This window comes from Podarcis cretensis, assembly GCF_951804945.1.
Source record: "Podarcis cretensis genome assembly, chromosome: 16".
NCBI lineage: Eukaryota > Metazoa > Chordata > Lepidosauria > Squamata > Lacertidae > Podarcis > Podarcis cretensis.
The window spans coordinates 28,548,230-28,574,906 of record NC_137186.1 but is presented as its reverse complement, the minus strand read 5'-3'; the positions used below and the strand labels follow the sequence as shown (position 1 = coordinate 28,574,906).

The 26,677-nt window shown below is 46.3% G+C and overlaps 1 protein-coding gene and 1 long non-coding RNA gene across 2 annotated transcripts; one reads left to right on the top strand and one right to left on the bottom strand.

The window, feature by feature from the left end:
• Positions 1-1,518: 1,518 nt before the first annotated feature.
• On the bottom strand, positions 1,519-18,139 carry UPB1 (beta-ureidopropionase 1). Its single transcript, XM_079956979.1, has 10 exons — positions 17,931-18,139; positions 16,322-16,493; positions 14,945-15,032; positions 14,137-14,231; positions 11,734-11,895; positions 11,031-11,200; positions 6,877-6,958; positions 5,683-5,725; positions 4,082-4,236; positions 1,519-2,439 (listed from the first exon to the last, which is right to left on the bottom strand). Exons 1-10 carry the CDS (start codon positions 18,029-18,031, stop codon positions 2,356-2,358), a joined length of 1,152 nt encoding a protein of 383 aa, XP_079813105.1. The 5' UTR covers positions 18,032-18,139; the 3' UTR covers positions 1,519-2,355.
• A 583-nt stretch (positions 18,140-18,722) lies between these two features.
• LOC307205112 lies at positions 18,723-24,199 on the top strand. Its single transcript, XR_013833878.1, has 3 exons — positions 18,723-18,970; positions 23,011-23,170; positions 23,975-24,199. It is a non-coding gene; the product is annotated as an uncharacterized lncRNA (long non-coding RNA).
• The last annotated feature ends 2,478 nt before the right edge of the window (positions 24,200-26,677 follow it).

Sequence of the window (26,677 nt, the reverse complement as noted above, 5' to 3'; positions counted from 1 at the left end):
GGCCACAGGCTCCCCACACCTGCTCTGAATTATTGCTAAAGCAAGTATCCTGTTGCACCAGAAGTAGAGATTAACATGACATTTCTGTTTGTGCGTTAATGGCTTTTCCTTATGGCAGGACCCAGAGTTCTCTATGCTACTTAGGGATTTTGTGCAGCACCTCCATCACAGGTGACTGTATGATTCTGACTTTGGAGAGCTGATCCCCCTCTCCCTCATTTTTGCAATGGGACAGCTGAGAGCTATGCTGCCCTGTAGGTCACAACTGTCATCATAAAGTGGACTAAGCCCATCCTGCAAAAAAACAAACCTATTAGTGTCAAAAATAAGGGCACTGTAATATTTTAAGCCACATGATTGTAATGCTGTAGGAACTTAAATACGCCTGTCCAAATATGCCAGTACAGCTACTGTGGATTCTTAACGTATTCTGATTTTAGACAGAGGATTTGTAGGGTTAAATCTCACCTCTGTAACGGGTGGGCTTGCGATGGGAGGGCTGTGTGAGTGCAGGGGCAGGCGCTCTAGTCAAGCATTCAAAAGAACGCACAGGGGCTTAAAGTGCAGAGGAGGCAGGCACAAACACACAATCCTCCCTGACTTTTCCACCTTGAATAGGACACTCTGAAACAGGCACGTTCCCAGGAATGGTGGTGCTGGCACATGGATGAGCTGTGTCCTTGCCCCCAGATTAAGCTCTCACAAAATCTTACAGGTAACTACTGTAAAGGAGGGGGAAGCAATCAAAGAATGTGGTGGTTGCTAGCTGGTGTCATGCAAGCAGCTGCTTGCCTTGTGTATTTATCTGGGATGCAAACAGTCCCTTGCAGTGCAGTATCTTTAGTCCATTGAGTGCCTGGCCATGTGCAGAGCAAGAGAAAGAGCTAAGCAAAGAGCAAGCAATGGATTCTCTGCAGATTCCCACAGCAGAAGAGCCCAGGTAACTCCCCTTTCATTAAGAGACCTGTTTTAGCTTTTCCTCTGAAGATGTGAATGGTGGTTGACTGTGGCTGAGCAGCTGAACATCCCAAGCAGAGAAAGGTGATGCAAGGCAGCCTTGCTGGCAGAGGGCACATGGCCCTGTGTGAGAGAGAGGGAGCCTTTCTCTTGGTGCCCAAAGCCATGAGAACCAAGGAAGCTACAGATGGGGAGAAACAGGTCCAGTCAAGTAAATGGGCCCAAATCTCACCCTCTTCTGGTTCACCCAGTTGATCCAGAAGAACAGCCTTCATAATTCTTGTCCATAACAACAAAAGGGATATTTTACTTGCAGAGAAATTTTATATGCAAAATATATTTTGCTTGTAATTGAGGCACTCTCAATAAAGGTTTTAAGTGGTTAATGCAAGTGCACAGTGTGTGCCAACTTTCTTTGCTGACCATTGCAAGCTGATAATTTTTGAAAAGGAAATGCTGAATAAGTACGGTAATTACAGTTTCAGCTCTGAGAACTGAAAGCACACACTTCAGCCTCAAGCACCTGCCTCATCTGGAGGCGAGGAAAAGCAAAGAACCACATTTTCAAGGTTTCCCAATCTACTTTTTTTTATTATTATTACAGCAGCTCCATCAACGGGCCAAGCGCTTTAAAACAGAAAAGCACAGATCTCTGCCCAGAAGACCTCACAATCTAAAATTCTCTTTTAAGAGTAAACTTAGTTTCTAGCAGGGTAAAACAAGGGGTGATTTTGTTGTTGTTGCAACTGACGCAACACGGCAGCTGAAGATTAAGTGACTCTCTCACTTGGCTGCTGTGAGAACAGAAGCCTAGACTAGGTGGTCCTCTGGCCTGCTCCAACTTCAGGGCTCTTCTTGTGGTCTTGGCTCTCGGGCCTTTTTACAGCCATGGAATACAAAACATGGTTTCATTATGATTCACTCCTCTGATTCGTTTACAGGAAAGGTGCATAATTTTGTTGCATATCTGTCCACCTGTATGAAACACACCCCCTCATAAACACCTGGCTTAAAACACTCCTGAATCAAAGCATTTCCTCATGCCTGGGCCAAGTGCACAGTGTGTAGTTGAAGCTTTTTTTTAAAAAAAAAAGTTGAAGCTATATATATAGATTTTTAAGTGGTTCAGAGCCAAACAGTTGTGCATTCCTCAAGCAACTTCTGCTATAAGAGAGGCAGAGAAGGAATGAATCTGGTTCAAAGAAAGCCCAAAGTCCCACTGGGCAGGCCCAAAGGAATTATTTGAATCCCACCCAAAGTACTCCTACAAAGGCAGACCATGTGTTTTGAGGTGCTATATCTGGTGGTGGCGTGGGGGGGACGGGACACGACTGCCATGTCACATGAGAAGGACAATATGTTTCTCTCCCAACCTTCCTGAGCAGCAGCAGAGGCAAGCTACTCTTTGACAACGTTGGGAACAAAGTCAGGCTGGACAACTGCAGCCAGTTCCTCAGCATACATCTTGTATCTCCCGGTCATCTGGAAAAAAACGTAAAGGGACTTCAGTATTCCCTGCCACTGGCCATCTGTCACTGCAAAAGACCTTCAGAATGGCAAGTCAAACATAAACTCCATTTTTAAATAAATGAATACATTTCTACAGTTTTGCAAAAAAAGCCAAAAATGTTAGTAATTGTCAGATAGCTGTTGCGGTTGCTCAAGAGTAACCAGGCAGGACTCCAAACCTGTGTTTTACAGGTTTTTATTTTGGTGCAAACTATTTATAGTGAAGAGCCCCAAAGCTCATGTCTGGCTCAAACGCTAGCAGAATCCAGGAGTGGTCTTTTCTTGGACCTCCCCCAACATAAGAGTTTCGTTACCTCCAACCTTCTCCTCCTCTCTTTGCACCTTAGGCCACTGCGCAGGATGGGCAATGGCAAGGGCATGTTTCGCTCCTGGGCACTCCTGTCTGCCTTGCCCAGGAGCAGTGTTAAGGCTCCCACAAGCATCCTCTGGTTCTTGCACCTTTTCCCCACCTGAGGTGGGATTTTCCTCCTCCCCAGAAGAGGAACTGCTTCGCAAGATTTTCGGAGGCTCCCTGTAACACAACTGCCCTTCTATTCCTCGCCTCTGAGCCGATGGCAGTTCCCTGACATCAATATTATCTAGCCTGCATTCATGGCTGAAAAGAAAAGCTATATTTGCCTGCTAGGATGAAATTCTGACTCGTAATAATAATAATTTTATTATTTATATGTTGGCCATCTGACTGGGTTGCCCAGCCACTCTGGGTGGCTTCTAGCAAAATATAAAAATACAATAAAACATCAAACTTTTAAAACTTCTCTATACAGGGCTGCCTTCAGATGTCTTCTAAAAGTCATATCTCTTTGACATTTGATGGGAATAATAATAATAAAAATAAAAATCCTAAGCAATTAGGGTAGCTGCTACAGAAAACTATTTGAGATCTTCAAGCTTGCAACCAGTGAATCTTAAAATATTTACTCGGAGGCAAGCCTCACTGAGATGGACGGGGCATACTTTGAGGTGAGTGGGTACAGAATTGCAGATGGAGAGAGGAACAAGATCTTCACTTAAGCAGCTTCAAGATTGTCACATTCCTGTCAAAGAAATCTAGACTTCCTTGCTAATGTGAGCATAAAGACCATCATTGTTTCAAGAGACACCTGCCGTTTTTGTGGTTACTGGCTCCCCAGGGTGTGGCATTCACTGTGCCAACAAGGAAAGCTGGTGAAATGCAGGAGACATTGCAGGTAGGTGTCCACTATGCAATTTCACCTACCACTTTCAATGGGAGAGTTTAAAGCGTGCATATAAAAGATGCTGTAAAATATACCGTACATATTGCACTATCCCTCTCCTGCAACACCCCTCCCCAAAGGAGGTCATTTCATTAATGTCAAAAGAGTGTGTAGACTTTAAAGGTAACTTTCTGGTTCCCTTGGGTCAGATGCAGCAGCCTGGTATAATTCAGGAGCTGTTGACTGCACAGCCCCAGATCCAGAAAAATCTTAAACCATTCCAGAACAGTCTCTCTCCTCCAGAATATACTTAGAGGTAGAAGCCAATTGGCATTTCAACTGAATGCCAGCAGAATTCAGCCTTACTGGAAATCAGATAGAAACAAGAGGGTTTGCTTAGTGAAAAAAAGACTTACCTTAAAATTCCATTTGTCCCCAACTTGCCTGCAAAGATTTAGATCCATCTCCGTCACCAAAAGCCCATCCTGGGTGCGGGAGAGGCCAGGGGTCCGACTCCCATCCGGAGCAGCCACATAACTTGAACCATAAAAGTGACCAAAGTCACGATGGGCTTCATAAATAGCAAAGAAGCAAGAGAAACAAAATGAATATAGCAAAATGGGAACCAGGGTGATGGAACAGTTAGGCTTGTGGGCCAGAGGTTCCCCCCTCCCTACTCTAGCTTGACTGTTTGGGGCCTACCATACCCACCTGCCCTACACCTGCAACATACAGGTAAGGGCGGACCTTGACAGAAAAGTCAAAACTTGCCCAAAGCCTGCTTTGTGCAGCTTCCAACCAGCTGGTTGTTAGGAGCCTTTGAAGCACCATGCAAAGCAAGAACCCAGGGCTAAGCAGGATCACTCTCCCTTCACATCAGCCAACGAAAAGGGAGATTGGTCTCGCTTGGTGCTGGGCTTAAATGCATAGCAACCAAACCCAGCACTAGGCAGGACCACTACCACCCATGGCTTTGGCTGATGTGAAGGGAAAGTGATTCTGCTGTGTTGGGGTGTGCTAGGGAGCTCCCTGCAGTGAAGACATTACTGAACTAGATACACCAAGATCTTTATTCCGTAGCAGACCACTTCTTGTGTCCTTAACATGGGTGTAAAGTGAGGGCAGGGAGGGGCAGTTGCTCTCCTAAATCAATAAAAACAAAAAATACATAGCAAACTGAGGTTCTGTTTCCCCCCCCCCTAACAAAATGCCTGCCCCCCCTTTAAAAAATCCTGGCTACGCCCATGGTTCCTAGACCAATCTGACATTTGCACCCTGATTTCCTATGATCCTCCTTTGCAAAGAAAAGCAACAAAAAGATGGCCAACAAATTTATTACAACATAAGTCCCTTTTGTTAAAGCCAGAGGGTGGCAGGAGGAGGCCAGATAAGGAAACATTTCCCAGGAGCAGTAAAGGTTGGCCAGCAGGAAGAAGAGGCTGCACTGGCCTCTCCCATCCTTTGGCTTCCCAATTACTTCCAGTGTGGCTGGATGGAAACTATGGGTGGCTTTGCGGTGCTGCAGGGACTCCAAGAGGCTTGCCCTCCGCTCCCTCCCCATTCTGTGCCATCTCAAATGGCCTTCTCTTTCAAAAGCTGCTTGCTGTCCTGTTGAGTTGAAGGGGAAAGGGGGGCAACAAGTTGCTGTTTGAGCAAAAGGTACCTAAAATGTACCCTTTTGCTCACAAACAGTTTCACAATGTTCAAGACAACTGTCTAATGAATCTGTTATTTGTCTATTCTGATTCTTGTCTTCAGTGACCTCAGAACAAACGCATTATTAGATATAAATGCAGAATTCAATATTAAAGGAGTTAATTTTTCAGCCCTTTTGCCCAATACCACAAACCATTTCAGAGCTTCCCAGGGTGCTGGACAAACCTCTTCCCACCACAGAAAAGAACAACCAGATTGGAAGGAGGAACCTCTATCCTTGTTGGCATGCTATCACCACCCCACACTAAAGAGACTCCCCACAAGCATCACTCTCCATACAAAAGAAAACAAAGGCACCTACCCTCTCCACCATCTCCTGATGTAAAAGGATTTGGATAAACTTCCTGCAAGAAGCAGAAGAGTCATCACCCAGAAGGAATTATTCATCAAGCCACCCTCACGGCAGCAGAAGAGTGCAAAATGAAAGGAAGATGGCACTGTTGCTTCGCACCAGGCAGCCTCTTCCACTTCCCCACCCACCCTGAAAAACTCGAAATGAACAATGCAAGACACAGAAGCCATTGTTATCATTCTAAATCTAATCAGCTGTGTCTGGCTTTCAAGCAAAGTATTGCTTGCATCCTCTAGAGCGGCCTGTCTCCACATTCAGTCTATTGATTTCCTTGATGGATGAAAGGCAAATCCCATCTGTGAATGGGGGTTATTTTGCTCCTTAAGGAACAGGGAAGGAAGGGCTTTTGGCAGCCTCACCTTCTACTGATGCCTTCTCCCGATCCGCGACAGCAGGAAGCAAGTGTGTATGTCCTCACCACCTTCAAGGAGCTGGCTCCCAGAGCAAGGTGGCCGAAGGCCCACCAGAGACGCAGGGAGAACAGTTCCAGATAACCTCTCCTGGCTACTCAGAACCACTGGGCTATCCCAAAGCAACAACACTTTCACTAACCTACTCACTTTCTTTGCTGTGGGGAAGAAAAGCCAGCAGGGCAGCTGAGAAGATTCAGAATGGGGGAGAGTAGCATTAAAACGCAGGTGGCGCTGTGGGTTAAAGCCTCAGCGCCTAGGACTTGCCGATCGAAAGGTCGGCGGTTCGAATCCCTGCGGCGGGGTGCGCTCCCGCTGCTCGGTCCCAGCGCCTGCCAACCTAGCAGTTCGAAAGCACCTCCGGGTGCAAGTAGATAAATAGGGACCGCTTACCAGCGGGAAGGTAAACGGCGTTTCCGTGTGCGGCTCTGGCTCGCCAGAGCAGCGATGTCACGCTGGCCACGTGACCCGGAAGTGTCTCCGGACAGCGCTGGCCCTTGGCCTCTTAAGTGAGATGGGCGCACAACCCCAGAGTCTGGCAAGACTGGCCCGTACGGGCAGGGGTACCTTTACCTTTACCTTTTAGCATTAAAAAGCCACTTAGAGAGGCAGGGCAGATGGCTGACAAGGGGATTTTGATGCTACACCCTACAATTCCACGCAGGGCTCTGTTTTTAGCGAGCAGGAGCCTAAGTGGCGGCACCTCAAAGCACAGAGAGCTGAAAGGCCTCACCGTTCCCACCCGGTTGACGGCACAGGTGAAACAGTGGTTCGCAATGGCTGCATTCCTCGCTTCAATGGGCCACATGGATTCACTGGAAATAATAAAGGAAGAGGTATGAATGCAGAATCAGAGCCTTTCTTACATCTCCTGAAATACCACTTTTTAACAGGCCACCTTCTTCACGATGTCGTCTTGTGACAGGCAGCTCAAAGGAAGGGCTATGGGGCTGCTTCCCAGCTTTGGCAACTGCAGCTCCCGCCTCCACAGCTCCCCAACTCCTGCATAGCCCTTCCCCTTCCAAGTCCCTAAATTGTCTTCCATTTTGCACTATCGTAGAAGGGTGAATTATTTAATATACCTATGGGGGGGGGGGAGAGACGGGGAACCTCTTTGGGATTCACTTAGATTGCTGTGCTTTCCACACCACAAATCCTTTAGTGTCTATAAATGGATTCTAAAGAAGTTTCTTATTTTGTCAAGACTTTCCCTTCACTCCATCTGTTTATCTGTTTTAACCAATGCTGCATTGCAGGAGATTGGACTAGATGACCATTTGGGTCGCCTCCAACTCTACAATTCCATGATTCTATGTTTTAATTTGTATTGTTGCATATTTTATTATATTGCTTTTCATTCCTACTTTTCAAAAAGCTACTTTTTTTTGTAGAATGGAGCAGCTTTATTTTTCAGAGGAATATGACTGACTGCAGAAGGACATTTCCAGCCCAACATGAGGCAATTTGGAAAAACAATTCAAGCATCTGGAGATTGAAGCTAATGTTGTTTATGATACCTTACATCTCTCCACCTGACAAATACGATAACAGATTGTGCTGTCCTCTTCTATAGTGGATGTGTAGCAAGAAAGAAAGACGAAGATATAAAGGACTCCTAGCGGGCTGCGGGGGGAGGGTGGTAATGGAGATCTCCAGCAGGGAGTTCTAAAGGTGTAGCGCAATCACTCAAATGACCAGTTTGGCAATAAGCAGCTTCTGGGGACAGGCCCTGATTCGAATGATACCAGGGGGCAGAGGGAAGAGAAACAGGAAATGCAGACATGTTGTGGGGAAGGGAAGAGAGGGCAGCAAGTGCTTGCTTGTATCATTTGCAGAAATTGTCTGCTGCAGGGGATCTAAGAAATCTCTTCCTGCCGGTTAGTTTATACTCTCACAAAGCAATAAAGCAACCAAGGAAAGAGTCAATAATGCCGCCTCACTAAAACCACCCTGAGAAAGCAGGAAATGCCTCCAAAAGGTCACACACTCACCTGCCGCCTGCCTCTCTAATGGCCCTAAGCATGCCCTTTAAAATAACGTGGGGCACAATCCAAGCAAAGTCCATCCTCTCCCAAGGTGGATTGTGAAATAACTATCAACTAGGGGTGGCTGTTGGGCAAGCTCTCCAAAGCTCTCCTCAAATTAACTGAGAAGCAGCCCAGGCTACCTTAAAATCAGGCTTCAAACTTGCTTCACTTTGATTATAAGAGGGCCACAACAAACCTACACAAAATACAAATAAAAGAGATGTATTTGTAGTGCTCTCTTGGTGGAACTACCTCTGCTCTGTTGTGAGGCAAGTGCTGCCCTAGGACCACATGAATTCTGGTCTTTGCTGAAAACCCACCTGTTAGCCACTGGTTTCTTATCTGCCATTTTCTTCTGAATAATCATTTTATTCCACCACCCCACCCCATCCCACACCTTTTTATCACATATGAATGGGGTTACAGAAATATTTAAACAAACAAAACTGTGGGGCAAAGAAATAAGTTTTGGAAATAAACTTTTCCAGTATGCAGTTACAGCAGCAAGAATTTTATTGGCCCAGAAATGGAAACAAGAGGAAATACTGACATTCAAGAATGGAGAATGAAACTGACTGACTATGCAGAACTGGACAAACTGACTGGGAAAATAAGATATGCTCGAAATCAAAGGTTCATCGAGGATTGGGGAAAATTCGTTGACTATCTGAAAAATATATGTGAGGTGCAAACAACGCTAGTGGGGTTTCAAGAAGCACTGTAAAACTCTAAGAGGTATTGTTGAAAGAAAATAGAAAAGGGAGGGAAGACTAATGGCAATGCAATTAAAGGAATGTGTATCGAAGGGTAAATTTGGATGATTACCAGAGAAGCTGAAGGAAGACCAAAAAGAGTATTTTGTGAAAAGTGGTTAAAATTTGGATTGTATGATTATATTGGAAAATTAATAAAAATTAATTAGATAAAAAAAAAGTTTTGGAAATAAAAGCATGGTCACAATGGCCCCCATGCAGCAATCACGAACAAGAGTCCCAGAAATCGTTCAGCATGTTTTGGCCAACCCTTAAGTGGTGAGTTTCGTAAGCCACCCACTTATTTTCTTTGCCTGGTAAAAATTAAATGTTTCACATCCACCCAATTATCGTGACCCTCCAACAGACACAGAACAGCTAAACAAACAGGACACCCCGTTCTCAGCCTCTCCATTAGCTCGGGCAGAAAGTCATACATTGTGAGGAATATCCTGAACTTTGCCTCCAAGCTAAGCAGACGCCATTGGATGACAATCTAATAACCCCTTACAAAGGAGGAGATGTTTGCTAGCCCTTTTCCCTCGTGATGCTCTTTTGGGCAAGACACAATCCAAGTGAACAGTGAACAGCTCCTGTAACAAAACGCCTCCAACTTGCAGCTGCACTCCATCACTTAGAAAGTCCTTCTTCCTAATGGAAGTTATCCAGGGAGGGGTGAGTCTTGTTTCAGAGGCAGGGCTATGCAACTCCTCCTCCCCAGTTCCTGTCCTGCAGGAGGCCTATGCAACTGGGCCTTCACAGAGCTCTAGCTCCCTGAACCTTTTGTTTTAATGTAGGAGCAGCCAGGTTGCATGCTTTATTCAATTCTTTATGTGGCCCTGAGGAGAGAAGCATCTGCCCCACAGAGACCACCAGGCCTGGCCACAGAGAAGGGCAGAGCTGCCAGGCTTGCTTGACCAAGTCAGTGTTCCCAACAAGACAGCCTTCTCCTCCATTTGGCAGGCAAGGGGACCCAGGCTCCTGCACTGGCAAAAGGCAACTCTGGCTGTAAGAGGACCTTGGAACCTGGCCGGCATCCCAGGCAGGGGCCACCTTCTTTTTTGCTGGCAGCAGTGCCCATAGCCAGTCCAGCTCTGGCTGCAAAGAGGAACAAAGCTCTCAAGCCAGGTTAGATCACAAATGCCAGCGTTCCTAATGGAGTAGTCTAGGTCCTGAGAGTGGCGCATACATTGTCTGTTCAGCTTCAATCCCACAGAGGATTCAATGCCCAGACACACCCGATACCCATATGCCTTGTTTTCTTTCCTGGCTCTTTCTTGTTTTCTTCTCTTTTTTGGAAGCTGTCTCTTATTTCCCGCTGTTTTCTTTCCTCACCCATTAGCGAGGCGTTTTATGCAGGCTTTGCTGAACCTCTACCCTCCCGCCAAAGCTCCCTCGCCCTTTCAGAGCCTGTCTGTTGTCTCAGCTCAGTTAATGGCTAAACCCTTTGAGCTCTTAGCGTAAAATATTTACAGTCACTCTGGGGTGGCGGCAGCAGCTACCTGACTGTAACCTTCTGTGCCCAATGGAGTGACAGGACAAGGCTATTGGGCATTTAAGGCTTTGGAGGAATGGTCCTCTCCTATTTCTCCCTTGTTACCTCTCACACTGTCTCACATCAGCTACCTGAGACTTCGAATTACAGTGGTACCTCGGATTAAGTACTTAATTCGTTCCGGAGGTCTGTTCTTAACCTGAAACTATTCTTAACCTGAAGCACCACTTTAGCTAATGGGGCCTCCTGCTGCTGCTGTGCCACCAGAGCACAATTTCTGTTCTCATCCTGAAGCAAAGTTCTTAACCTGAGGTACTATTTCTGGGTTAGCGGAGTCTGTAACCTGAAGTGGATGTAACCCGAGGTACCACTGTACTGACTTCCAAGGTAGTCTTCCTTGTTACCAACCCTTCGGCTAGGAGAGCTCATGAGCTTCATGTGCTTTGCTTGGACCCTCTCAATTTGGCCCCTGCATAGAGATAAGGCAGGGCTACAACAGAGCACTCCTTCAGAAGACTGCAATTTAGCTTTCCAAATTTTCTGAGGGTGCACATACACCAGGTCATAATTAAGACCACTTTCTGCAGCAGATAAGCAAGATTCCAAATGGTACCTGAGTTTCCCAATAGTGGCAGAAGGATTAAAGATGATCTCTGCTCCATTCAGACTGTACATGAGCCAATTGAGGGGATGATGTCGCCCATAGCAAATGTTTACGGCAATCTTCCCAAACTGAGTCTGGAACACCGGGTGCCCCATGTTCCCCTCCATGTAGTATGTTGACTGCAAAACACACAGACTTACACTTGAATGAGATCCCTGGAGTCCAAAACACCAGCTGCCTTAATAGAAATCTCGCAGCAGCAGCAGACATGACGAGAGCTGGGCATATCTGTGGTGATCAAGCTAAAGGAAATATCCCCAAATACCAAACAGGTTTAAGCAATATTAGATACAAGGAGAACCTAGGAAGCTCCCTTCTTCCAAGTCAGACCCTTGATCCATCTAGCTCAATAATGTCTACACTGACTGACAGCAACAGCTTGCCAGGGTTTCAGACAGGATTTCTTTCCTATAAGTTGCTCCTTGGTGCCAGGAAACAAACAATTTGGGAGCCTCAGCCTGAAAACAAGACACATGGAGCCAGGGACCCTCAAAGTGAAAGCAGAAGTACAAGGACACTCATATTTTTTGTATGCTCGCTTGATTTGGATGTGTGCCTGGCAACCCCACCCCCCTGCAAAAGCTGCTCCTGGAGGAATTTGTTCCTGAATTAGCAAGAGTGCTCTGTTTCCCCATATGCAAAAGCCACTCACCTCATTGAAGTCTCCAATCCTTGGGATGTGATTCTTCCTAGACTTGCCCAGCACAGCACCCGTGTTCGAAATCACCACCGCTGTGTTCCACAAGGTCTCCGCATGCGCAGTATCTCTTTCCAGGATTGGAGACACCACCACCATGTTGTGCTTCCTGGCCAGCTGCAGCCGTGATGGAAATGATGCCACATTTTATTAAATGTACTAGCAGCGTTTCAGCAGACGATCTTGGAACAACTTACCGAATCAGAACAGTTGGGACAATAAAAAATAAATAGTAACACCAAATATCAGAAAAGCAGGATGAAACAGCAGAACAGTATAAAAAGACTTTTGATTAGGTTTTCACAAGAGATCTGCCAGTTGGCAGGAGGCTTGCAAGACCAAGAGAAAAGAAAAAAATGCCCACAGAAGACTCTGACTGAATAGCTAAAACAGAGTGAGGTCAAAGAATCAAAGGATTATGGAGTTGGAACGGTCATCTGATCTAATCCCCTGCAATGATTACAGCTGAAATATCCCTAAAAGGTAGCCATCCAACCTCTGCTTAAACACCTCCAATGAAGAAGCATCCACCATCTTCCGAGGTAGTCTATTTCACTGTCAAATGGCTCTTACTGTCAGAAACTTCTTCCTACTGTAATGGGTGGCAATGCGGAGCACTCTCTGTACCAGATCCTATTTATGCCCAATCTAATAACAATATTAAGGGACGCAAGTGGTGCTGTGGGTTAAACCACAGAGCCTAGGACTTGCTGATCAGAAGGTTGGCAGTTCGAATCCCCACGAGGGGGTGAGGTCCCGTTGTTCGGTCCCTGCTCCTGCCAACCTAGCAGTTCGAAAGCACGTCAAAGTGCAAGTAGATAAATAGGTACTGCTCCGGTGGGAAGGTAAACGGCGTTTCCGTGTGCTGCTCTGGTTCGCCAGAAGCGGCTTAGTCATGCTGGCCACATGACCCGGAAGCTGTCTGCGGACAAACGCCGGCTCCCTCGGCCTATAGAGCGAGATGAGTGCGCAACCCCAGAGTCGGTCACGACTGGACCTAATGGTCAGGGGTCCCTTTACCTTTACCTTAATAACAATATTATTCATAAAGAAGGATGAAATGATTCCTCAATAATGCCAGAAACCACTGAATTCCCTGCAATGCCACTTCTGTCCATAACAGTGGAGGTTTTGACTCATAAGTGCTGCTTCCTTCCCAAATCCATGCTCCAACTACCTTGAGGAAACAACCTCTGGTCTTGACGAAAGCATCTCCCACCCCACCCCAGGCTGTTCTAGAGGCCTCGACGGACTACCCTTCAGTGCCAGCATTTTGGGGGGAACTGCAAACTCCTCTTGACCTTTTCCAGATCCAAGCCTTGGTCTTTCCTGGGAAACGTGTCCCATAAGATCATTAAAAAGGAATCTGGGAACTGTCTTGCCCAGAGAAGTTAGAACAAAGATATAACAGCTTGTCTCCTATTACCCTTGGTCCCTGAAGAGTGTATTTTGCATTATGTCTCAGTACTGATAAGTCATGTCTCCTTTGATCCAATTATGTTTTCTCTTCCTTCCCCTTATGGCATTTTACTTTCCCATATGCTTGAATGTTAACCACAACAACATCCACCAAGATGCAATTATTCTGGCATTTACAATCACTTCGTGCTTGACCTGTGCTAAACTGAAGGCAGCAGGATGGAAAGGGATACACAGCAAGCCACTCCGGTCCCTTCAGGATCAACAAGAAACAGACGGTTGGGAAATCATTTCAGACGAGGGGGAAAACAACAAACACTCGTCTCTTTGCCAAAAAAAGGAGAAAGTCAGGCATTTGCTGAAAAGCAAAATAACTGAAGTTGTACTTCCCAAAAGTCCTCTGTAGACACATCTACCTGCAATCCTTACCAATGGCACAGCTCACTCACTACTTATCAGCGGGGCCCAATCCACTAAGATGTTCTCCTAGGCAAGCCTCCTTGAAATGACCAGGAGCCACACAAAAGCAAAACCACAGGGGTGGTTAGGCTGCTTCACAATGTCTGTGTCCTGAGTGTCCATTCTGTATTGTTTTCATTTTAAATATCTCTGTTGTTCATGTTTGTAACTTTTTTGCCATTTTATTGTACATTGCTTTGAGATGATTGTGCAACATGTAATTAATAAATGAATAACAGCTACTTCTGAATAAACATGTACTCAGGATTGCAGGGTAAATGTGACTGAAGCAGCTTCACTGCCCAGGGTTGCAGACCTGGGTTACAGATGTGGTTGCCGGGCCCAGCTCTAGAAAAATGACCACACTCTTGGAAGTTTGCATGCAGGGCGGAAAGGACAGTCCAACTGCACACAGGCTGTTTTGACACAGCGGTGCAGAGGAGGTTTGTAAAAAGACAGGACAGGAATCTGGCTCTTTACCTCTTGGCAAAACCTTGCCGTTGGGCCGCTCTCCGCTGATTCCGCAAATTCTGTCCAAGGAAGCCTCTCTCGTGTACAGAAAGCAAAAGGCATCGCTACAAAATGGCATCATAAGAAATGTGAGAAGTTCGCCCTGTCACTCCCATAAGATATTTCCGCATGTGACAGAGATCTGCTTTTGAGGTGGGCCTGTCTTTCTCATACTATTTTGTGCTATTGATATGAGGTCCTAACTGTAATACAGTGGGACCTCGGGTTAAGAACTTAATTCGTTCTGGAGGTCCGTTCTTAACCTGAAACTGTTCTTAACCTGAAGCACCACTTTAGCTAATGGGGCCTCCCGCTGCTGGTGCGCCGCGATTTCTGTTCTCATCCTGAAGCAAAGTTCTTAACCCGAGGTACTATTTCTGGGTTAGCGGAGTCTGTAACCTGAAGCGTATGTAACCTGAAGCGTATGTAACCTGAAGCGTCTGTAACCCAAGGTAACACTGTACTATTATCTTCTGTTGCTACTTTTACAGATCGTTTAATCTCACTTTTTAGGTTTCATAACTGAATTTTTAATGTTTTGATGGTTTTTAATGGAGATGTTGTTAGCCACAGTGGATATTTAGTGGGAATCGTGCATAAATATTTTACAGAAAGAAAAGATGTCCTGGGTTGTGCCCAGAGAATGCAGCTTGCTCACCAACACCTTTCTGTTTCAGTCTGGTTTGTGCTCTGACTTTATTCAAGAGTCGCACGCAACTGAGATTGACTTTTATAGCAGCAGAGAGGATTTAAATAGGCAGAACAAAACACTACTCACTCCAGACCTCTTGGAAACAGATGACATTGACCCCGCACATTGCTGCAACTTCCACAATTTCTTCTATGCGCTTGTGTAGTGCAGTTACCTAAAGAGAAGGTCAGCTGTAAAGGTCATTTAAATAAACTACCTTTATTCTCATTTTGCCTCCCAAGCTCAACCATGTACAAAATACTGAGAGAAAAAGGGTTGACAAGAAACCCTGCCTGTAGGAAGCCGCAGCTTTAACAATGATGAGTGAAGAAACTTTGCCAATTAAATGGGTTTATTAGTGGGGTAGGAGAGCTGAAAATAATGCCAATATATTTCACATCTGACAAACAATGCACCCCTTGGGTTTCAGATAGTACATGGGTAAAAAAGGTAAATGGACCCCTGACCATTAGGTCCAGTTGCGGACAACTCTGGGGTTGTGATGCACATCTCGCTTTATTGGCCGAGGGAGCCAGCGTACAGCTTCCAGGTCATGTGGCCAGCATGACTTAGCCGCTTCTGGTGAACCAGAGCAGTGCACAGAAACGCCATTTACCTTCCCACCGGAGCAGTATCTATTTATCTACTTGCACTTTGTGCTTTCGAACTGCTAGGTTTGCAGGAGCAGAGACCAAGCAATGGGAGCTCACCCCGTCGCAGGGATTCAAATCACTGACCTTCTGATCGGCAAGCCCTAGGCACTGTGGTTTAACCCACAGCGCCACCCACATTCCTTAGTACATGGGTAGATGAGCCTAAAAAAACCAGGGACACCAATCTTCATGGCCCTCTAGGAGTCTTAGTTTGGTCAGAATCAAGTACAGTGGTGCCTTGGTTATCAAACTTAATCCATTCCAGGAATCCATTTGACTGCCAAAACTGTTCAAAAACCAAGGCACGGCTTCGAATTGGCTGCAGGAACTTCCTGCACCCAAGCAGAAGCCGTGTCACACGTTCAACTTCTGAAAAACATTCACAAACTGGAACACTTACTTCCGGGTTTGCAGAATTCGGCAGCCGATTTGTTCGGCAACTAAGGTGTTCGGCAACTAAGGTGTTCAGGAACCAACGTTTGACTGTATATACTTCCAGAGTTAACGCAAAAACATTACTTCTGGTAAATGAGCCACCACAGCTGTTAGAGGGCCATTAACATTTGTGTCCTGGGATTTTTAGACTTGTTTACCCATGTAAAATCTGAAACTAAAAGGGCACATTGCTTGCTACATGTGATTTCCCACCCCCACCCCCAGCTCTCCTACCCCACAATATGGCCAACACAAAAGATTTGAGTCTCTGACAAAGCATAATGGTACAAAGAAGCTGGGGCTGCTCTCCCTTTGGAAAGACAAGAGCCAGCAATTGGAAACATGCAGGAACTTCCTTTACAAGCTTCAGTTGTACCTGCTCAGCAACCGGTGCATCTGTAGGAAGTTGGATCTTATTCTGAATCAGCCCCACCCTGACAATACGCGGGGGCCTCAACTGCTCTGGTTCAGCTCCAAATCCATAACCCTGTAGGTCAAACTCCCTTTCTGTAGCAGCGGACAAAGCAGCAGACGGCAAATCCAGTTGCCTGGAAAAGTAAGAACACAAAAATACAACAATCTTCCTCTGGTCCTGTACAAAATAAGAAACAGCAATATGGCAGGTTTATATATCGGCTATTTATATCAGGTCAATGCACCTTGACAGCCAAGAAATATTTAGCTGTGGAGGAAAAGGAAGGTTTTATATAATCTTGAGCAAGTCACTCTGTTCACCAATTAGTGGGGTCACACAAAACTGTTTTGGAACAACAATCTGGACAGGCTGGTTTACTCAAATTCCATTAGATGCAAACTGTCGTGGGCAGGTTCTCTGTATGACAAGCAAGCCATCCTCATCAAACTAACCTCAAATATTTCATCTCATGAGAACTTAAATGCAGTACAGCATTTCTACTCTGCCATGATATCCTTCTGATGGGCCTCTCTCTTGATCCGGACATCACATACACATACATTCCTTATGCAACACATCATGACAGAACCTAGAGGCAGAGGCTTGGTAATCGGCTTGTGGACTCCTGAACCAACATTTGGAATTGCTGTTCGTATCGTATATTACTGGATAAATTTCTAAGGCCACTTCTGCAAGCCCTTTGCTCTGCAGGCAGCTGAATCTGTTGAAGCCTCTGGCTGAGGGGGGCTGCATGTGGGTTCACGTATGGGCCTTACAATGGGGAGTTAGGCTTGATAGCCTCTCAGCCCTTTTCAGCATGCGGAAAGCATTCCAATTTAATCATTTTTTAAAACGGGGTTGCCTTTGTCATGTCACCTTTAAAAAACCAAAACAGATAATCCTGAGGGAAGCTCATTCACCCATGAGCACCCTCCTCCTCCAAATCCTAGATCAGCAGCCCCTGCCCCCCAACCTGGTTCCTGCTAGCTGTTTTCGGCTACAACTCCCATCAGCACCAGCCAACAGGGCTGGCTTACAGTGAGGATCTTGTAGTTGATGGGAGCAAGGAGTCCAACTTTGCCCAGCTGCCTTGAAAAGAATCAGAGGCTTTTGGAAGTTTGGCCACACTTGCCCATCCTTTCCCTGCTCTGATGTCAAATCCTGAAATGGCCAACAATGCAACTGACTGCTGCCAAGTCCCAAGAGGCAGTAGGGAAGGGGGGGGGTCGACCTTATAATTTGAGGTGTGTGAATATGCCTTCTCCACCTGTGCAACAAGCAGGAATCCAGTCTTTCCCCCTCCCAGCAACTGCAGGGGGAGAGCTTAACCTGTTTCATTTCTGCCTGCCACACACTTGCTAAGGGGAGAAGATATCTGGCCCCCGCCTCAAAAAATAGGGTTCAACCAGGTGCCCTCCTTATGTTTTGGACTACAACTCCCAGCAGTCCCGCATCCAAAACAGTTGGAGGGCGCCAGGTGGAAGAAGGCTGAGACGGGAGGGGGGGCTCATTCTCCCCCTCCTCTCCCGAGCTGACGCAGAGCCTGCTGGGATTTGTAGTCCCGGCGCACCTGACAGCCTCCCCGTAAAGAATCCGCTTCGCTTCGGCCAGCTCGGCGGGTGGCAGGTGCCGCTCCAGGCACTCCTCCAGAGAGTCCAGGCCGGCCGCCATCCTCGCCGAGAGACTCCGCGCTGGGACGAGAGAAGACGGACGGACTCCGGACGGCAAGCGGTCAGTCCGTCGGACACGGAGTGACCGTTGGCCCGTCCGAACAGCTGGACTCCGCCTCTGAGGGGAGGGGGAGGAGGAACCCCCCCCCGGGCGCGCGCTCGGTCGTGATTGGTGGAAAGGCGACGCGGCTCTCCAATCAGAGTCGGGCTTGGGGCTTCCCACCCTCCGTCAAGTTTAAATTTGAAATAAACATGTGCGGCCGGCTAAGAGGAAAGAGGGGAGATTGTGTCTGATTGACGCCACATTCACACTATACTGTATATATAAGGTGCATGGGCGAAGCCGGAGGGTGGGGGGACGCGGTGTGTATCTGTGTGTAGCTGCCACCCCCTAAATTAGGCAAATAGATAAAAATACTTAACTAAAAGTAGAAATCGTAGAAAGATGTTGACAGATTTTTTTTCCGAGCACCTGAAGTTAAAAGAAGGTAATTTAAAGCAACTGTTTTCATTCCAAATCTACTAGACAGAGCCAAGGTGGGTGTCTTGCCCCCCCCATAAATCCTGGCTACGCCCATGTTAAAGTGAGGTGTTAGGGGGAGGGAATAGTACTGTATTTTCCCATGTATATGACGACCCCATGTATAAGACGATGCCTACTTTTTTAAACCCAAAATTTAGAAATCAGTTTTTTGGGGGCAAACAAACTGCAACTCGTCCCTGTGAATTCAGCATCTGCGTATAAGACAACCCCCAATTTGGGGATACAAAAATTGAGCAAAAAACCCCTGGTGGGGGACACATTGTGCTCCTCCTGGGGCTGTTTGACCACCTTTGGTCTCCACCCTGCACTCTGCTCTCACCTGTGGCTCCGAGAAGCTGTCAGCATGCAGCAGAAGCCATGCTCTGGGAGACAGTTTTGACCAGCCGGCTAAACCAGGTGAGGGTAACCGATGGGTCTCAAATCCTCTTTGAGTTAAGGACTTCTGCATGTATCGTAAAATTTCCCTGATTTTCCTGTTTTATCTTTTTGGAGGTTTTGGAGGTTTTTCTACAATCAAACGGTGTATAATTTTTATGAAATAATTTAATAAAATACTACTTCAAACCATCATGGCTCCCCCTCCAAAGAATCCTGGGAGCTGTAGTTTGTTAAGGGTGCTGTGAGTTGTTAGGGGACTCTCCAATCGGCCCAGATCCAAAAACTCTCAGAGTTCCCTGGGGATTGATTGTTAAACCACTCTGGAAACTGCACCTCTGCAAGAGGAAGAAAAGGTCTCATAACAACTCTCAGCACCCTTAAGAAACTGCAGCTCCCAGGATTCTCTGTGGGGAGCCATAACTGTTTAAAGTGTTGTCATAGTGCTTTAAATATGATGTGAATGTGTGGCCTGCCTCCCTCCCTCCCTCCTAAGGTCACATCCACACCATGCATTCAGCATTCATTTAAAGCACATGGATTCACCCCAAATAATCCTGGGAACTGTAGTTTGCTAAGGATGCCATGAGCTTTAAAAGTGCTTTAAGTGTCTGGTACTCCAATGACGCACTCCTATGACGTACTCCTAAGCTTTTTGGCTCTTATTTCTGTTTGAGTGCCTTGGGGCTTATCCAGACTTCCTTTTGTAGCACAGTTCTAAGGTCAGATCTGTGCTTTAAAGTGCCGCATCCGAGTGCCTTTTCTTTACTCCAGTGCCATCCCCGCAAAAACCTATTCTTTACCACTCATTTGGAGCAAACAGCAATCTGTAGAAAACCCAAATTGCCATTTGCAGAATGTTTTGGGAGGGGCAGTATGATGCTTTGTTCAGAGCCACCTACCCACAACCTGGTACATTTCAGATATTTTGGGCGACAACCTACCTTTTTTGGGGAAAATATTTTTATTGGTTTTTACAAATAAACTTTTACAACCAATTATAATCATTTCATGAGATTCTCTGAATCTCTTGACTCCCCCCCCCCCATCCTTCACATGGATCCTATTAGCAATTTCTCTCCAAATCTACATATCAGTACATTTTCCATAATTCCAATTTTTCTTAATTATCCATATACTTCTTTACTTTACAAGTGATTCTTAGAGTCCAACCTATGTTTTGATTTGTTTACAATGGTCTCCTTGAGCAACAACATATCAATATGGTTGTACGATGCTGTGTTTGGCGGGAGTTGAAGTAAAACTCTATTACCTTTAGTAGATCTACTCTAACTTGGTGGTATTTTTTTATGTCATAACCCCCACTTCAAAATATCTCCCATGCTGACAGGAAAGGTCCTTTTTAATAACATTTTTACCAAGGCAAATCAGGGTGAAAACAAGACAAGTTTTCCATACAAGGTCATGTTTGCCATTACGTGAACCTTATCTTTAACGGCGCTATGACACGTTACAAGCGCCAGCAGCCATAATGATTAACCATGCTTTCAGAAGTTGGTTTTTGAGTGCCCACTTATCACTGGAAAATCATCCTAGAGCGAACAGGAATCAATCTTCCAAACAAAGGGACCGATCAAACACAGTGAAGAGCCATTGTACAAAAGCAGTCTCCCTTTTAGACATGGATCTTAGACAGGAACATTGGCTGTGAATAAAGGCTAGTCCCTGTAGTAGGTACAAGGAGAAGCTGCCATTTAAACCACCCTATGCCAACTGGGTGCCCTCCAGATGTTTAGGACTACAACTCCCATCAGCCCATGCCTGCTGGGAGTCGTAGTTCTAAACATCTCAAAGGAACCCGGTTTGCAATGGCTAATCCAAACCTTGCTATTCCCACGTGCCAGTAACTACTTCTGTTTGTGGAGAAGGTTATTAAATAAACACATGTATTTTATTTGTTTGACAAGGTAAAATATAGGACGTTTCTATGTATAGGATTTCCTGTTTTCTTTACATGGTGGACAGTGCAACTTTGGGCCTGCTATTGACAAGCTCTTCAAGTTAAATATTAAGCCTCCTGAATAAAACTGTGTCTGAGGAAGAATGAGTAATATTTAACTTTAATTGAAGTTTTTTTAAAAAAAAAATCTGTGAGTAATCTCCTCTTCTAGCATGACTTCGAAATGGAAGCTTTAGTCCCTCTGTTGCCACAGTATAAAGCATAAAAAGAGGGAGTTTGATGGGGTAACCATGAGAGGGTTCCTTAATTTTCAGGAGAGGAAAGTCATTTGATCTAACACAGCTCTGTCCTCCAACAGGGGGAAATGACCAGAAGAGCAAGGAGGAAGAGCAAGGGGTCTGCTGCCCCCCCTTGAGCACCTGCCACCTGAAGCAGTGACCTTACTTTGTCCAGTAGTAGGGCCGGCTCTGGAGAGAAGCTCACTCCTGCTCATCCTCTTAAGCGGACTAAGGGGAAAACAGCTATTAGCATTCTGACCCCTGAAAGAGACCCACAGCAGCATCTCCTCTGCAAATCAGGAGAGGCAGAAAGGCAGCTTCTCATTGTGTTCCTGTTGTTCCCTACAAGCCCTCATTGGATCAGCTCTCACAGAGGGAGTTGCTTTTCAAACAGCACTGGTGGCTTCTGTGGTAGTAAGGCACACCCTGGAAAAGGATGAAGAGAGAAACCTTCTCATGTACAAGCGGCTCAGGAGCAGGGGGGTGGGGAGAGATGTGGCCCTCAAGTCCGGGGTAGCCAACATGGTGGACAACAAGTCTCCTCCATCCCTGGCCATAGGCTGGTGAGAGCTGGTGGCAGTTGTATTGCCAGCAACATCTGGAGGGCACTGCGTTAATAATAATCATAATAATAATAATAATAATAATAATAATAATAATAATAATAATTTATTTATACTCCCCCATCTGTCTGGGTTTCCCCAGCCACTCTGGGCGGCTTCCAAAAGAATATTAAAATACAATAACCTACTAAAAATTAAAAGCTTCCCTAAACAAGGCTGCCTTCAGAAATCTTCTAAAAGTCTCGTACAGTGGTACCTCGGGTTAAGTACTTAATTCGTTCCGGAGGTCCGTACTTAACCTGAAACTGTTCTTAACCTGAAGCACCACTTTAGCTAATGGGGCCTCCTGCTGCCGCCACGCCGCCGGAGCACGATTTCTGTTCTCATCCTGAAGCAAAGTTCTTAACCGGAAGCACTATTTCTGGGTTAGCAGAGTCTGTAACCTGAAGCGTATGTAACCTGAAGCGTATGGAACCCGAGGTACCACTGTAGTTGTTTTTCTCTCCCTGCCCTTGGCCATCCTCACTAAGGGGTCATCCACACTTTCGCTTCACCCATATTTTGATCATTATTGTATACCAATTAATTATGCCCCAGATTCAAGAGCTTTTCTCGTTGTTCTGTGGCTGTACCTTGTGAAAATCGTATGTCACCTGCTGATGCACAGAAAAGTCTTAACCAAGATTCCATTCAGCAGGTAAGATCATATTTTTGCAAGGCACAGCTGAAGAACAATGAGAAAAGGTCTCATACCCTGGGGAATCGGTACACAATACAATATGCGTCAAGCGAAAATGTGGATGAACCCTAACTTGCCGTTAGTAGAGGAGTGAATTCAGGGCTTAATAAAAGTGGCCCAGCATATTTGCCCAAGCAAAACTCCTTATGATCCCAAGCTATTAAGTCACACTGATTTCAGCGGGACTTTCTCCCAGGTAAGTGTGGGTGGGATTGCAGTCTTAGTTATCTAGTTACTGAGCTCAAGTTTGACTGTTTGGCCGATCTTGTCCCCAGGGGCGTTTCCAGCATCCGATCATTTCCAAGCGTGATTCTCAGGCTGGGAACAGACCTTGAGAATCTTTCTGTGCTCTGGGGGGTCATCCCGCCCCCCCCATACAAACTGCACACATGGGGGGCAGGAAGAAAGGAAAGGCAGCAGGCCGCAGGTCTGGGTCTGGTGTCCAGCTTCCGAACGGGGGGCGGAGGGGTCACATAGCTGAACTCTTCTCTTCAAGTCGCTTGTCTATTCTTAGCATGAACTTTCAGCAGCGTCTCCTCTGATGGCTTGTTTGTTTGCAGAGTGGCCTTGTCCAAATTGTAGTACGTGCAGGAGGAGCTGCAGAGTCCATGCAATTAAAATGAATAATCTGAAAAGAATATCCTGTGGGTCAGAAGGAGGCAGATCTTTTTTGCTTTAAAAAAAAGGGGGGAGGATGACGACATTCATTTCACACAATGGGTTTGTTATGCTTTTGTTCTTGTTCTTATTATGTATCTTCTGTTTTTATCTTGTATTTTTATGCTGTGAACTGCCCTGAAATCTAGAGATGAAGGGTGGTGGTAAACAAATTTAATAAATAAAGAAATAAGAAAATACAGTCGTTTTACGTTTAAGACCCTGGCAAGAGTTAATGGAGAAGTGTTTGATCCAGAGGCCAGGACTCCAGCTCTCCCACTCTGCCCCCCCCAACCACTCTGCCTTAGGCAGGAGCCTGACACCCTGACATGGCCCAGTGTCTTTTCTCCTTGTTATGCTATAAATCATTTCCACTTTCCCTGCATCCTCCTGCCATCAAAATGACCGATGCGTTCCCCTTTGCCAACAAGCGTGCTGCCCTAGCAGCTGGCGTGCCTCAGCAATGAAGCACTCTGCATGGGAGGCCGATATTATTATCCCATTACACCAAACCTGCCCCCTCCCTCCCCAGAGTGCCGTTAACATGTCAGCCTCGACTGGAAAGAGGCAGCAGCGGAGGGTCTGGCCACAGAAAGGTCTTCAGCAGGAAAGGCTTATTTCCTCGCAGAGTGCAGGCCTCTCATGCTCGGAGACACGGCAGTCTCGTGATTCCTGTGGGACGCGGTCCCATCCCAGCAAGCTCCAGTTGTGCAAATCCAGTTGATCTGGAGCTCCGATGCAAGAAATCAACTCCTCTCTCCCTGCCCCCAAAGCACCCTGCATGCTGTATGTTGATGGTGGGGAAATGCCATAGAATGCGTTGTGGCATAACCTTGGCTTCATGCTACATTATCTCACCCCTCACAGGCTTTGTGCGCAAACAGATTCAGATGATTGCTCGGTAGACAAGACAGGGCCATCTGGAAGGACCTCCTGGCTCAGCCGGGACCTTTTTGAGCTCCCCACAACTCCACATCTGCCCTGCATTGGAAGATCGAGCTGATTGGGACTGGCGAAATAAAAGAACACAGGGCTCTTTTGGGGCTTGCAAGCCTCCTCAAATGCATAGGGTTCCCCCACCCCATCCTACAGTCAAAGTGTCCTATAACAGAAATCATAAAAGCAAAACAATATTTTTAAAATGAGCTAAAATCTCTTTGTGACTTTCTTCCTCGCTGGAATAGTTCTGAATGGATTCATCAGGGCACTATTAATAACGGCTAATAAACTTGTTAGTTTTGCAAACACCAGGGGGCATCCTTGCCCATGGTTTCTTGGCAAATTTAGGAACAGTAAAGAGCCAATTTCTTAGGACCTGTCATTAGCCACCAGAAGTTTTGAGGCCAGTTCTGTTGCTAATCTCACTGTCGGAGTCTTCATAGCTCTCTTCAAGAGAGACCTGGTCCACCCACACCAAAATCGAGCCCTGGTGGGAGCTGTGCACTTGTACAGAGTGCTGCTTAATGTAATTTCCATCAGGGCCATTCAGGAGACTTTCCTTTTCGATAGTGCCCTTGGGAGTGTGTGTGTGTGTGTGTTTTCCATCCCCTAAAGACAGACAGCAGGCTACTTGGGGGGAGGGCCCCAGCAGCAGAGCTTGCATCCAGAAGACTGCCTCTCTTAAAAGGACCAGATAGGTCATGGGAATGATTTCTGCCAGAGTTCCTGGAAAGCCCCAGCCAGTTAGAATAGACAGAGAGAGAGAGTCTGGCCTGGTATGAGGCAGCTTCTTCTGCCCTGTGTGAGAGCTGTGTTCAAATCCAGACTCAGTGATGGAATTACTTGGGAGCCTGGGCAAATTACTATCAGTCAGCCTCACCTGTAAAATGGGAACAACAGAAAACAAAGGGGATGACAGCCCACCAGTTTTTCACACTTTTAATCAAACATTTTGCTGGCTATAAACATGGACCCCCCCCCCCAAAGAATCAGAAACAATCACTAAAGAATCATTTGATATTGTTCTCTATTGAACTGGTCTGTTGCCAGAGACAGATGAGCAAAGTTCCAACTGCAATATATGGAAATATGAAGAACCAGCCATACCCATCAGACTCTGAAATTTAAGCTATCGGATTTGCGTCTCTCTCTCTCTCTCTCTCTCTCTCTCTCTCTCTCTCTCTCTCTCTCTCTCTCCCCAGGGTACCACCCTTGCCACTTGCAACTTGGCAGTGAAACTTCCACCTAGCCAAGGGCCACCCCCTGGGTCAGGAAATGAGGCAAAGCAGTCAGCTTGGGTGACAGAATTGACAAAGTTGTGATTTCCCTGCCTTCAACGAGGCATCCTTTTTATTTGTTTATGAGCAGGTGGCAATTTGACTATTTGCTTCAGGTGCAGGAATGTCTCTGCAGCCAGAACTGAACATAGCTCAGAGGCTGGAAAGCAGGAGGGGTTAGCAAGAGTGGCCTGGACTTGTGATGGGCTCTGGGCCTCAGAACTGTCCTTGGCAGAAAGAATGCTCACACATGACATTCAACCAGTGAACAGAAATACCTCAAGGACCGCCTCTCCCCATATAAACCAACCCGGACTCTGCATTCATCATCTGATGCCCTTCTTTGTGTGCCTCCTCCACTTGAGGGCCAGAGGGTGGTGACCCAAGAACAGGGCTTTTCTGTGGTGGCTCCCTGTTTTTGGAATGCTCTTTCCCAGGGAGGTTCATCTGACACCTTCATTACCTTTAGGCGCCAGGCGAAAACATTCCTCTTCAACCAGGCCTTTGGCTGATTAGTATCCTATGGCCTTTTAAATATGTTTGTGGGAATGGGGGAGTGTTATTGTCTTGTTTCTGTCTTAGCTATTCATTTGTGCCTTTGCCTTGTGTTTTTATCTTGTGAACTGCCCTGAGATCTTGTGACAAAGGGCAGTACAGTGGTACCTCGGGTTACATATGCTTCAGGTTACATACGCTTCAGGTTACACACTCTGCTAACCCAGAAATAGTGCTTCAGGTTAAGAACTTTGCTTCAGGATAAGAACAGAAATTGGGATCCGGCGGCGTGGCAGCAGCAGGAGGCCCCATTAGCTAAAGTGGTGCTTCAGGTTAAGAACAGTTTCAGGTTAAGTACGGACCTCCAGAACGAATTAAGTACTTAACCTGAGGAACCACTGTATATAAATCTAATAAATAAAAATAACAGTAATAACAGAGTAACAGTCCACAAGCGCAGTTATGTGCCTATGGACTGTGCCAATCAACAGGGGCACATTCCTTGGCCCAGTATACTTGAAGGAGCGTCTCCACCCCCATTGTTCTGCCTGGACACTGAGGTCCAGCGCTGAGGGCCTTCCAGCGGTTCCCTCACTGTGAGAAGCAAAGCTACAGGGAACCAGACAGAGGGCCTTCTCAGTAGTGGCACCCGCCCTATGGAATGCCCTCCCATCAGATGTCAAAGAGATAAACAACTACAGTGGTACTTTGGGTTACAGACACTTCAGGTTACATATGCTTCAGGTTACAGACTCCGCTAACCCAGAAATAGTACCTCAGGTTAAGAACTTTGCTTCAGGATGAGAACAGAAATCGTGCTCCGGCAGCGTGGCGGCAGCAGGAGGCCCCGTTAGCTAAA